This window comes from Garra rufa, chromosome 18, assembly GCF_049309525.1.
Source record: "Garra rufa chromosome 18, GarRuf1.0, whole genome shotgun sequence".
NCBI lineage: Eukaryota > Metazoa > Chordata > Actinopteri > Cypriniformes > Cyprinidae > Garra > Garra rufa.
This window is the reverse complement of record NC_133378.1, coordinates 12839155-12853067: the sequence shown is the minus strand read 5'-3', so window position 1 is coordinate 12853067 and position 13913 is coordinate 12839155. Positions and strand designations below refer to the sequence as shown.

Sequence of the window (13913 nt, the reverse complement as noted above, 5' to 3'; positions counted from 1 at the left end):
TGCAGTAAATAATTTTTGCAGTAAGTTTCTTCTTACCTAAAGTGCAAAGGTAATCAAACCAAGCTGTTTTCCATGCCTTTACTGATAGCTCCTCTTAGGAATGAGATCTATTAATGTTGGACACAGTGTTGAGAATTCATTGGATGCAGCGTAGTGAGAAACTTGGAACTGAACAGACATTTGACACTCCCAGAGGCTGTAAAAGTGTGTGAAAAGTCATTCAGTGACTAACTTTCCCTCTTTTGTTTTTCCTTCTGATCTTTACAGTCGCTGGGAGAGCGCTGGGCAGCTGTGTGTCGCTGGACGGAGGAACGCTGGAACAAACTTGAGGAAATTCAGCTGGTGTGGCAGCGGCTGCTTGATGACCAGGTGAGGCCTGATTCAAAAAGCTAAACATTCCAGTGTAACAAATCACAATTGAAATTGTGAGTTCCTAATGGAAACGCATCAATTTTTTAAAAAACCAACATGCGCTGACCAAAATTATAAATGCAAGACTTTTGTTTTTGCCCCCATTTTTCATGAGCTGAACTCAAAGATCTTTTTCTATGTACACAAAAGGCCTATATCTCTCAAATATTGTTCACAAATCTGTCTAAATCTGTGTTAGTGAGCACTTCTCCTTTGCCGAGGTAATCCATCCACCTCACAGGTGTGGCATATCAAGATGCTGATTAGACAGCATGATTATTGCACAGGTGTGCCTAATGCTGCGTTCACACCAAACGTGAATACTCTAAATTCGCGCCTGCCGCGTCTAGTTATATGCGTGACCACTTTGTGTTCATTCGATGATTTCGCTCACGTGCGTCAGAGGCGAAAGTTTCAACCCCGTTGGCGGCCATCTTTTTACAAGATGTCTGTTGTTGATCGGTCATTTATCGAGAGAGTCACCGCTCTGTATTTGCTCTGGAGAGCAGAACAGCGGCGTAGGGATCATCGTCGCCGTATTTGGGTCCACCAGACCCTTCGGAGGCGAACCCAGTTCAGCGAGTTTCATCACTTGCTCCAGGAGCTGCGCCTGGATGACGGCCGCTTTCAGCGGTACTTCCGCCTGTCCCACGCCCAGTTCGATGACCTGCTGTCCCGCATCGGAGCGAGGGGATTTCAGGAGCGGTGGAACTTCCCTCTGTGCGTTGGAGCAGTATATGATGACAGATGTCTGTGCCATTTCTTTGTTCAGGTTATTACTGTAAAATCTGTTATTTATTTTTGTTTTGATGATAAATGGAGCCAGCCTCCAAAAGTATTTAACCTGTCCTGTGATTTCTTTATTTTCCTCACACAACACTGTCCAGACACACTAAAGTATACACACTATTATAGTTATTATTGTTCTGTTATTATAGTGTAGACACACTACACTATAATAATGTTTCATATAATTAAGATTTAGATATGGAATAAATAGCATTCAATACAAAATGAATATGTGTTATATATGTGATAAAACACTTGCTTTGTTGTGCATTATAACCGCACTAGGCATTTAGTATTCATGTTTCATATTTGAATGAGTGACTGCCGCCACAGCATCAAGCAGGCTCCTGATTGGTTAACGCGGTGCGAATTGACGCAGAAGTTAAGATTTTTCAACTCGGGCGGCAGACGTGAATTCGTGTCAAACGCGTGATGCACAAAAAGCACAATTCGCGCGTATCGCGCCAGACGCTCAATTCGCGCCATTTGCGCGAACTAGACGCGCGAATGAGGCGAATTCGCGTCTACCGCGCCGCGCTAAACGCCAATTCGCGCCGCAAGAACTCCAGACGCGCGTAAACGCGTCTTACCATTGACTTAACATTGAAATCACTCGCACCAGACGCATATTCGCGTTTGGTGTGAATGCAGCATTAGGCTGGACACAATAAAAGGTTGCTTTAAAATGTGCAGTTTTCTCACACAGCACAATGCCACAGATGTTGCAAGTTTTGAAGGGGGTGTACAATTGGCATGCTGACTGCAGGAATGTCCACCAGAGCTGTTGCCCGTCAATTGAATGTTCATTTCTCTACCATAAGCTGTCTTCAAAGGCGTTTCAGAGAATTTGGCAAGACATCCAACTGGCCTCACAACCGCAGACCACGTGTAACCACAGCAGCCCAGGACCACATCCAGCATCTTCACCTCCAAGATCGTCTGAGACCAGCCACCCGGACAGCTGCTGCAACAATCGGTTTGCATAACCAAAGAATTTCTGCACAAATTTTCAGAAACCGTCTCAGGGAAGCTCATCTGCATGCTCATCGTCTTCATCGAGGTCTCAACCTGACTGCAGTTTGTCGTAGTAACTGACCTGAGTGGGCAAATGCTCACATTGGATGGCGTCTGGCACTTTGGAGTGGTGTTCTCTTCACGGATAAATCCCAGTTTTCACTGTACAGGGCAGACTGTGTGTATGGTGTCGTGTGAGTGAGTGGTTATGGTATGGCAGGCGTATGTTATGGACAACCAACACAGGTGCCTTTTATTGATGGCATTTTGAATGCACAGAGATACCGTGACGAGATCCTGAGGCCCATTATTGTGCCATTCATCCATGACCATCACCTCATGTTGCAGCATGATAATGCATGGCCCCATGTTGCAAGGATCTGTACACAATTCCTGAAAGCTAAAATCATCTCAGTTCTTGCATGGCCAGAATACTCACTGGACATGTCACCCATTGAGCATGCTTGGGATCCTCTGAATCGGCGTATACGACAGCGTGTTCCACTTCCTGCCAATATCCAGCAACTTCGCACAGCCATTGAAGAGGAGTGGACCAACATTCCACAGGCCACAATCAACAACCTGATCAACTCTATGTGAAGCAGATGGTCACACCAGATACTGACTGGTTTTCGGACCCCCATGGACACCTCCCAATACAGTAAAACTGCACATTTTAGAGTGGCCTTTTATTGTGGCCAGCCTAAGGCACACCTGTGCAATAATCATGCTGTCTAAGCAGCATATGATATGACACATCTGTGAGGTGGATGGATTATCTCAGCAAAGGAGAAGTGCTCACTAACACAGATTTAGGCTGATTTGACAGAAATAGGCCTTTTGTGAACATGGAAAAAGTCTTAAATCTTTGAGTTCAGCTCATGAAAAATGGGGGCAAAAACTAAAGCGTTAATAATTTTGGTCAGTGAATATCACAAAAAAAGTTCTATTTATTAACACTGCATAGGTCTGTGGAGCTGTTCGTGGCCACTCTAGTTATTGCTTGCGTTTATACTAGGTGTGCCGCGGCTTGTTTTTTAGTTTCAGAAGGATCCCAGAACCTGTTCTCCATGTTGCTTCTGTAAAGATAGATGCCTAAGTGTCCTATGATTTAAATGAATGGCTAGTGCGGTGACTTCGACATATGTAAACCTACCAAAAAATTACCCTTTAGTCGCATAACGTTGGTTAATTAACACGCCGTCATTTCGCAATAGTTTTCTTTTGACATTTATAAAACATCGCAAAAGTTTTGTGCAAATCTGTAATGGAACACACCTTATGAGGCCCTTTTTAACCATGTTTGGAAATAGCTGTTACTGGACTTAACATACAATGTTTAGAAGTTTGGAAATTTCAACTATGCATTATATTTAATTTTTGTTTTCATGATGTTTGAGTACTTAAACATGTTTCTTTTTGACCATCCATACATTCATTTCAGTCTGCCGCAAACCTGAAATTATACAGCTGCCAGCCAAAAAATAATCAGAGGTGTGCCTCAGGGCTCTGTTTTAGGCCCCATTGTGTTGTGCTCTTATCTTGGACTTGGAATGTACATTGAATGCATTTAAGGGTCAAGTTGCTATTTTAACAGTTCAGACTGCATTATGGGAAACTGTGAGATTGAATTATGGCTGATTATGACCTGCAGATACCATTACTATTGACCCATTACATCATTAGTATAGAGTGCACACAATCTTATTCTCACACTTCCCTCGTCTGGACCACTTCCGTCAGTCTACAAACTAAACTGTGATGTAAATCTCTTTCTTGTTTGGAGCAGTATATAAATGTGACCCTGAACCACAAAACCCAGTCATAAGGGTCACATTTTTTAAATTTATATTTTTTAAATATTTTTTTATATATCTTTTTAATTTATAAATTTAAGATTTAATAAATAAGCTTTCTATTAGTGTTTGGTTTGTTAGGAAATGACAATATTTGGCTGAGATGCAACTATTTGAAAATCTGGAATCTGAGGGTGTAAAAAAATCAAAATACTTAAATCTCCTTTAAAGTTGTCTAAATGAAGTTCTTAGCAAAGCATATTACTAATCAAAAATTACATTTGCATTGCATTACAAAATGTCTTCATATAAAACATGATCTCTACTTAATATCCTAATGATTTTTGACCCATACAATGTATTTTTGGCTATTGCTACAAATATACCTGTGCAACTTAAGACTGGTTTTGTGGTCCAGGGTAACAAATGATGATGCATTTTTTGAAAACCAACTTTTTCCTTGTCCATTTAGAGCTTGTTTGGATCATGGCTGGGAGAAAAAGAGAAGGCATTGATTGAAGTTCAGACCAGTGATTTTAAAGACCCTAGTGAAATAAATGCCAGCGTCCGCACATTAGCCGTGAGTAGAAAACCATCCATGTTTTTGTATGTGGAAGTTTTAATTGCGTGTCCATAGTTGTTTTAGAATGTTTTTACATAAATAATCAATGCTCTGTGAACATAAAGCATTATAATCATGTTCAGATCATTTCACAAAGAAGAATATGTTAGGTTTAAAAATAATAAACATTATTCAACCCATATATGCCTGGTAAGAGCATCGCTGTTTTGGCCTCTGGCTCTTTGCAGAATCTTAAGGAGGATATGGCCCAGAAGCGGAGGGCCCTGACTGCTCTGTCCGATGCTGGACAGGATGTGATGGTGCTGTTAAGCAGTCCAGCCGCAGCTCAGAGGATCGAAAAAGACACAGATCTACTGACCCAGCGATGGGACAACCTGGTCCAAAAACTAGAAGACTGCTCCAGCCAAGTCAGAGAAATGCATATCACTTGTTTATTTCTCCACATTAGCTTTTTATATGACATTGATTCCAAACATCTGTTCGGATTCCAGGTAACCGAAGCGGTGTCTGTGACCGGGATGCCCCAGGTACAGGAGAAGGTTTTCATGGAGACGGTCACAACGGTAACAACACGGATGGAGCAAACCTTCACCAGCAGGGACCGAGAGCTACCACCACCTGCCCCACCCAAAAGACGACACCTGGATACCGATGGCGAGCTCAGGAGACTGTACGACAAAAACAAACACACAGCTTCCTTTGTCAGAAACCTTTATTTTATTAGTCTGCAAAAACACTGCATTTTCTTGTATTTTTGTCTTATTTGTGCAGTTTTTTCACAAAATGTTAACATGAGAGGGGGTAAAGCAATATTGCAGTGAATTCCAGAGTAACCATATGAAAGTGTTTAAACTCAAACTAATATGTGACCCTGGAACACAAAACCAGTCATAAGTTAGAATAGGACCATATTTGGCTGAGATACTGTTTGAAAATCTGGAATCCGAGGGTGCAAAAAAAATCTAAATATTGAGAAAATCAATATTTAAAGTTTTCCAAATAAAGTCCTTAGCAACTAGATAAAGTTTGTCAAGGCAAACTTTAAGTTGGCGTGAGAAAGCCGGACCAGAAAGTTTGAAAGCTTTAATAAGTTTTAAGACTGTTTTCAGTCTGAAATATTTTGAAGTTTACAGTAGTTTTAAAAGCTTAAAATTGATAGACGGATAGATGGATGGATAGATGATAGATAGATAGACGGATAGATAGATAGACGGATAGATAGATAGACGGATAGACGATAGATAGATAGATAGATAGATAGATAGATAGATAGATAGATAGATAGATAGATAGATGGATAGATGGACAGATGGACAGACGGATAGACGGATAGACGGATAGACAGACAGATAGATAGATAGATAGATAGATAGATAGATAGATAGATAGATAGATGGACAGACGGACAGACGGATAGACAGATAGACAGATAGATAGATAGATAGATAGATAGATAGATAGATAGATAGATAGATGCTAGATGGCTGGATAGATAGATGGATAGACTGATAGACGATAGATAGACGGATAGACAGATAGATGGCTAGATGGCTGGATAGATAGACGGATAGATAGACTGATAGATGGATAGACTGATAGATGGATAGACGGATAGACGATTGATAGATAGATAGATAGATAGATAGATAGATAGATAGATAGATAGATAGATAGATAGATAGATAGATAGATAGATAGATAGATGGATAGACGGATAGACAGATGGCTGGATAGATAGATAGATGGATAGATAGATGGATAGACTGATAGACGGATAGATGGATAGACGGATAGACAGATAGATGGATAGACAGATGGCTGGATAGATAGATGGATAGACTGATAGACGGATAGATAGACTGATAGACGGATAGATGGATAGACGGATAGACAGATAGATGGATAGACAGATGGCTGGATAGATAGATGGATAGACTGATAGACGGATAGATAGACGGATAGATGGATAGACGGATAGATGGATAGACAGATGGCTGGATAGATAGATGGATAGACGGATAGACAGATAGATGGCTAGATGGCTGGATAGATAGACGGATAGATGTATAGATGGATAGACAGATGGACAGAGGATAGATGGATAGACAATAGATGGATAGACAGATAGACGATAGATAGATAGACTGATAGACGGATAGACGGATAGATATAGATGGATAGATAGATAGATAGATAGATAGATAGCAAGTTACTAACATGTTGTTAGCATGTTTTAACATCAATTGCCATTTGCCAGCATGATTCTAGCATAATTAGCAAGTAACTATCATATTGTTAACATGATTAACAAGTTGTTATTTTTAGGAAAATTGCAAGTCTGATCAGTAAGAAAAGATATAGCAACCTATAGGGTTGAGTTTGAAGAGTTAAAGCTCTAGGAGGAGATTTTAGTCTCAGAAGAAGAAGAAGAGGAGGAAGAATAATAATAAGTTTAAAAAGCATTTCAGTAAGTTGGCTTCTCAATTAAGAATTAAGTTTTATTATATTTACGGTAGGATATATCTTCATGGAACACAAACTTTACTTAATATCCTAAAGATTTTTGGCATAAAGGACAAATCCATACTTTTAACCCATACAATGAATTGTTAGCTATTGCTACAAATATACCAATGGGACTTAAGACTGGTTTTGTGGTCCAGGGTCACATATAATGCTGAATATAATGCACAGTATATTACTCTTCATAATGCCTGATTTCACCAGTTACTAGCATTGAATTTTTTTTGTAATGAGCACATTTGGGAACCATTAGCATAAGCTATACATTGTCTACACACACTTAACACACTGCTCTGTTGTTTTGCTCAGATGATGCATTCTCTCATGTGAACCTGATGTGTTTTTTAGAGCTGAAACTGATGTCCCCAAGCTTTTATCTCGGCTGGCTGCGTGGAAGTCATCTGCTCGAGCTGCTAGAGACTCGTCCGTCCTGAAGGAAAAGCTACAGGTGACATATTATGACATTTACATTTACCTGTTCATATATTTGGCCTATTGAATATATTTGTCCCTTCTCTGCAGACACTGGGTGTGGAGCTTGGTGAAAACGAGGGGGCGGTGAAAGAGGTGGTGCAGAAAGCAGAGAAGATGATTGAACAGTTGGAGAAAGGTAGGAAATAGTGGGTGTTTTCCTCAAGATAAATGATGGTTCCTGTTTTCTCCTACTGATTAAAATCACTCTCCTGTCTCTATAGAAGGTCTGTCTTCAGAGGAGGCTCGTTCTGGATTAGACTCTGTGCATAAAGAATGGGAGAGCTGTCAGAATCTGATCCAGGATCTGAGGAACCAAGCTCAAGTTCTAGAGCAGGTGGCGGCGGTTCAATCAGGACTGAAGGCTGTAGATGGAGTCCTGCAGGAACACGAGAAATGGCTGATCGCCACAAAAGAGTTTAGAGCAAAGGACAACCAGCAGGAACTACAAGCACTCAAAGACGACTGTGAGGTCAGTCAAATACCAGGATTCAAATATGATGTGGTCAAAAGTTTACATACACCTTGCAGAATCTGCCGAATTTGTTTAGTGATAGTTGTTCAGAGTCCCTTGTTTGTCCTGAACAGTTAAACTGCTGCTGTTCTTCAGAAAAATCCTTCAGGTCCCACACATTCTTTGGTTTTCCAGCATTGGATTTGAACCCTTACTAAAAATGACTGTATGATTTTGAGATCCATCTTTTCACACTGAGGACAACTGAGGGACTCATATGCAACTATTACAGAAGTTTCAAACGCTCACTGATGCTCCAGAAGGAAAAACAATGCATTTAAGATCCAGGGGTGAAAACTTTTGATCAGAATAAGGATGTGTACATTTTTTACTTAATACTTATGTTTCCCAGAAGACAAAATAAGTAAAAATTTACCCTGATCTTCAAATAAAAAGGTTACACCCCTGGCTATTAATGCATTGTGTTTCCTTCTGAAGCGTCAGTGAGTGTTTGAACCTTCTGTAATAGTTGCAGTTGAGTCCCTCAGTTGTCCTCAGTGTAAAAACATGGATCTCAGAATCATACAGTCATTGTTGGAAAGGGTTCAAATACACAAAAATGCTGAAAAACCAAATACATTGTGGGAACTAAAGGATTTTTTTGAAGAACAGTGGGCAGTTTAACAAACCCAAACAAGGGACTCATGAACATCTTTTATGTGAAATATCTTGTTCAGGTCAGTACTAAAAATAAAGGTTTTTATTGGCATTGATGGTTTGACGAAGAACCATCAACATCCACAGAACCTTTCCATTGCACAAAATAGTGGAACAAAAGTTCTTCAGATGGTTTAAATGTTCTTCACACTAAGAAAAAGTTATTTTAATATTTCTTTTAAGAACTGATCAATGTAAGTTCAAAAATGGTTCTTCTAGAACATTTCTCAAAAGATCCATCTTTTCTTTAGAACATTTTAACGATCTAAAGAACCATTTCCTCCATAAACAACCTTTTGTGGAATGCAAAAGTTCCATGGATGTCAAAAGTTCTTAATGAAACCATTGATGGCATTTTTTTTCATTATTACTGTAGCACAATGCTAAAAGACACTCATGACACTCATGATTTTGGCCAAGTTTTTACCAAAGCAAATGTGTACTGTATTTGTGTTCAGGCTCGGATAGCAGAGCTGGGAAAGCTTCAGCCGCAGGTGGAAGATCTCTGTTCTCAGACGGAGCGTCTGGACGCAGAACCTGGTGCTCCTGATACCATGAGGCCCAGTGTGACGGCGCTGGCATCACGCCACAGCACAGCTACTCAAGAGCTCCAGACACGGCAGCAGGACATCACTACAGGTATACGTTGCCAAATTACAGCCCTTACACAACGCTCTCATAACATTTAAAGAATGTCGCTCCAGCCTGCAATTTGAGGGAACGTGGGATTTTGAAAATTGGTAGTTGAGCTTTTCTTTCTAAGCTACAAATATAGAAAAATGAGATCGCTTCTGGAGAAAGAACAGCATGTTCTTACAGGAATGCATATAAAAGCATACTTCAGGCAACAGTGGCATCGTTTATTCACTGTCATGTCAAATGCATAAAACTTTGTTCATTCTGTCGAACTGAGCTAACAATGTGAAACTGCGATAGTCAACATTTGAAGTGGATCAAAACCATTCGTTAAAGTTAACCTAAAACCAAAACAATACCCGTTCTTGTCTTAGGACAACTTCGATGAACTTTTTTGATCCACTTTAAATGTTGACTACTGTAAACTCAAAGCAGTGCTTAATTTGAGCCGGTTGCATTAGATCAGGGGTGTCAAACATGCGGCCCGCGGGCCGAGTACGGCCCACTAAGTCGTCCAATACGGCCCGCGGAATGCTTTGAACAATAATATTTCATATTAAATCTTTTTTTATTATCATCATTAGTAGTAGTAGTAGTAGTAGTAGTATTAAATAAAGTCTATGTACGAGTATTCGCGGCAATATCGTCTTTAGTTTTATTCATTTTTATTTTTTTATTGATAATTTCATTTTGCTTCTATTGCGCTTCAGCAGGAACCGCTAACACGCACGCGCATTCTAAAGCGGCGCCTAAATCAAATTTCGAAGACGTCGGCTAACTGAAGAGATGTGTGGCAAGCACTCGCGTGTATGGTAAAGGCAGCGGAGCTTGTGTGTCCTGAGAAAAAAAACAGGCTTTTGCCAGTATTAGCTTGTCAAGAAATACAGTGGCTGAAAGAATTGGGGACCTTGCAAGAGACTTGAACCATCAGAAAGACAAAGTTAAGATATTCATTGCTTTCTCTGTAACACTCGATGAGAGGACTGACGTTAACGACGTAGCTGGTTGCTGATGTTGATGCACTGTTTACGTTAACGTTACCCTGCCCGCTCCGTCCGGGAGGCGAGTGGTAAAATAACAATTATTATTGATTACTAATTTTATTCAGTACATTACAACTAAAATAATACCTTAAAAATGAAAAGAGACAGAATTTTACCATCTGAAATTTCTTATACTGGTGAACCCCTTTTAGTCCAAGGATCCAGTATGCGTTCATATAGTAAGTTCAGAACAGCTCTAATATAGAGAAAACCTGACCGATTTCATCAGAGATTGCGGAGAGTCACGTCCAGATGTCAGTTAACGTTATTCTTTTCAGCGTGGATTTGTTTTAAAAGCACGAGTTATTAAGCGTATATATGTGTGTGTGATCAGATCAGCTGTTAAAATGAACCATCCATTCATCATATCATCATGCAAAACTAAGAATTAGAATAGAATAACTGCAATAGGAAGATCGGGTGCAGTTAGCTAAATCAGAGAAATATACAGGGGCGGATAATTTATTTGAAGCTGCGGATTCGAGTGACGTTTGAGCTCATCTGCACATCTCAGTACGCATGTATACGTGCGTATGTCAAACCTAATGCATTACAAATGCATTCTAGATGTTTATTTGTTAAAGTTCTCATTTCTAGTGCCTGCTTATTGTTCCTATCCAAAGTATTTTTTTCGTTAGAATTAACCATTATTTTTTACATATAAGCTTTTGAGTTCTTAAATATGTTAAAGGCAGTTTTTTTTTAATTGTCAAGTGTTTTTCTAGTTTGTAAATTATATTGTAGCATATAGCTTCATATTTAATGTAACTGTCTGTACACATAATCTTTAGCATTTGTTATTTCTTATTACTAAAAAGTATCTGACAAATAATATTAATGTTCAGAGGAAAGGGTTTTGTTTGCCATTACTTAGACAACTTTGTTTTCCCAAAAAGGAATACGAGTGTTAATGATCAGTTTCTTCTGAGGACTTATTTAATGCAGTTTTACAGAATATTGTGTATTTCTAGTTTTCTTCATTTATTTATTTTTTTTATTTTTTTGCAAATTCATTTGTAATTTGGTGCACTATGATTTGAAAGGAGATTCTATGAAAAAAGGAGATTTGGCCCGCACATGGTCACATTTCTTCTCATCCGGCCCTCACCCTAAATTGAGTTTGACACCCCTGCATTAGATTGTGACAGTGCATGTATACGAGCAAGCGCTGGTTTATGTAGATGTTTTGGAGGATATGTTTTGGTCCTCAACATATTTTCGACCAGTCAGCTTTATCGCTCTCATTGATTGGTGCTTACTGCTTAACCCACTCTCTCCAAACGTGCACTGCCGCAAAACATATTCAGTGAGCAGCGGAATGTTTAGAGTGAGAGTGTAATAATATCAGAAATAATACCAAATCAAGCGAAACATTGTATAAACACTATAAACATGGCTATATGTTAGTTCCCCTGACTCCAAAACAAATCATTTATATGTAACTCTATTCAGAACAGAACAAGAATAAAAAAAAAGATACATAAAGCTAAGAAACCAAAACAAAGCAAATCTGAAAGTACCAGGTGTTGGGCTCACGTACCTCTGTAATTCGGCACAAATCCAAACGTTTCCATATTCGCAATGCATTTGAATAATAAACTATTATTTATAATGTAGACTAGGCTTTGTACTTCACATTCATATATCAATGGGAAGAAAAATATCCTCTTCAGCAAAATGTGGTTGGCATAACAGCAGAGTGGACCAGTTATACTAGGCTACAGACTATTTCAATTGACCAGAGAAACATTTTACATTTACATGGTTGACTATTTTATTTTGATCGAATAGCTGAAATATAAAGTACTCCCCTATTTTTGGTCATACAGATAAGAGTTGGACGTAATTCGAAAGCGCAAAGTGTTTACTTTTATTTTTGCACGTTCACAGTAAAAACAGAACATTTGTGCTTTTGTAAAATAAAGCAAACAAATAGGATGCCTGCTCTGTCATCTCAGTTTTCGGTTTCCTTTTCGTGACCTTGTTTGCACAGCACCGAGCCTCACATCTGTTTTAAATCTGTTAATTATTTAATCAGATATATTTCACATATTTATGTGGAAAGAAATGTAGTCCCTAAATGTCGAAGTCACTTTGGATAAAACGTCTCGTTTTGTATAAGGAGTGCAACTCAGTTTACACGGGCAGTTTACAAGGTTTTGGAGCAGATCTGCAAAACGATTGAGGTTCACTGAGGTTTTTACAAGTCCCGGGGTTTGAGTTGCTGCCAAGGGGTACAGTAACTCTGTTTCTCTGTCTATGTTTCTCTTGTTCTCTTCACTTTTATTTCAAGACAGAAATAGTGACTTACGCAACAGGTAAATCATTTGTGGAGCCAACAAGAGCAGAGCCAGAGTGAGAGAGAGCAGTCTATTTATGGCTGTAATGTCAGTGTGGCCCATGAGAAAGCTTTTACACACTGATAAACCTCTGAGAGTGTGTGTGCGTGTGCATGCTGGAAAGAGCTCTAAGTAAGAGTACATCAGTGTTTAACCTTAAAGCTTGAGCAAATCTCTTTCACACCCACATTTAGCGAGCCATGGACATGAGGACATACCATAGACTTCTATTGTTTTCCATACAACTATGACTACACTGCAAAAAATGTTTTTCTTACTTAGATTGTTTTTGTCTTGTTTCAAGCCAAAATATCTACAATTTCTTAAATCAAGAGCAGTTTTCTAGACAAGTTTTCCGAAATGAAGTCAAAATGAAGTGAGTTTTTGCTTAGAACAAGCAAAATAATCAGCCAATGGGGTCAGCAAAAAATAAATAAATAAAAAATCTCATTTCAAACAGAAAACAAGATTATTTTTCTTACCCCATTGGGAGATTATTTTGCTTGTTCTAAGCAAAAACTCACTTCATTTTGACTTCATTTCGGAAAACTTGTCTAGAAAATCCTTCTTGATTTACAAATTTGTAGATATTTTGGCTGGAAACAAGACAAAAAAAATCTAAGTAAGAAAAGCATTTTTTGCAGTGTGTAGACTTGAGCCGATTTTAAACAGAGTTTTAGAAATACATTTGATTAACCCAGAATTAAAAGAGCAACAATAACGAAATGTTTCGTTCTTAAAAATAGTTTTTTTTCTAATTGAGAACATTCCCCAAAGTCAGATTTAGCTCATTTCTGGAGAGCATAGTTTAGCTAAATAAACACACATGCACGTTTACCCAGCTGACTAACATACCATACCATACTCTACAGATGTATTTATGTAAAACTAATTATAATGACTAGCACTAACCCCTATAAAAACAAACAAATAAAGCCTGTCTATTATTACTCTATTTATGAATTGGTTTTGCATTCAGGGATGTCCTCAAAAGGCCAGTTTTTAGCAGTTTTGTCCCCGAGGTATAACATCCCTAAATATAAACAGTTGAATGTTCATGGGACAATCGGAAAGCTAACGTTCCATGATTTGACTTGTTGACCTCTAACATCTGCGACTGAAGCTAAGCAAACACAC

The 13913-nt window shown here is 38.8% G+C and overlaps 1 protein-coding gene across 1 annotated transcript in view; it reads left to right on the top strand.

The window, feature by feature from the left end:
* Positions 1–13913, top strand: part of utrn (utrophin) — a 341497-nt gene that overhangs the window by 92772 nt on the left and 234812 nt on the right. The window contains 8 exon segments of the mRNA XM_073822647.1: positions 159–369; positions 4483–4590; positions 4821–5000; positions 5085–5263; positions 7465–7564; positions 7639–7726; positions 7812–8059; positions 9217–9397. Coding sequence (XP_073678748.1) covers positions 159–369; positions 4483–4590; positions 4821–5000; positions 5085–5263; positions 7465–7564; positions 7639–7726; positions 7812–8059; positions 9217–9397 — 1295 coding nt within the window.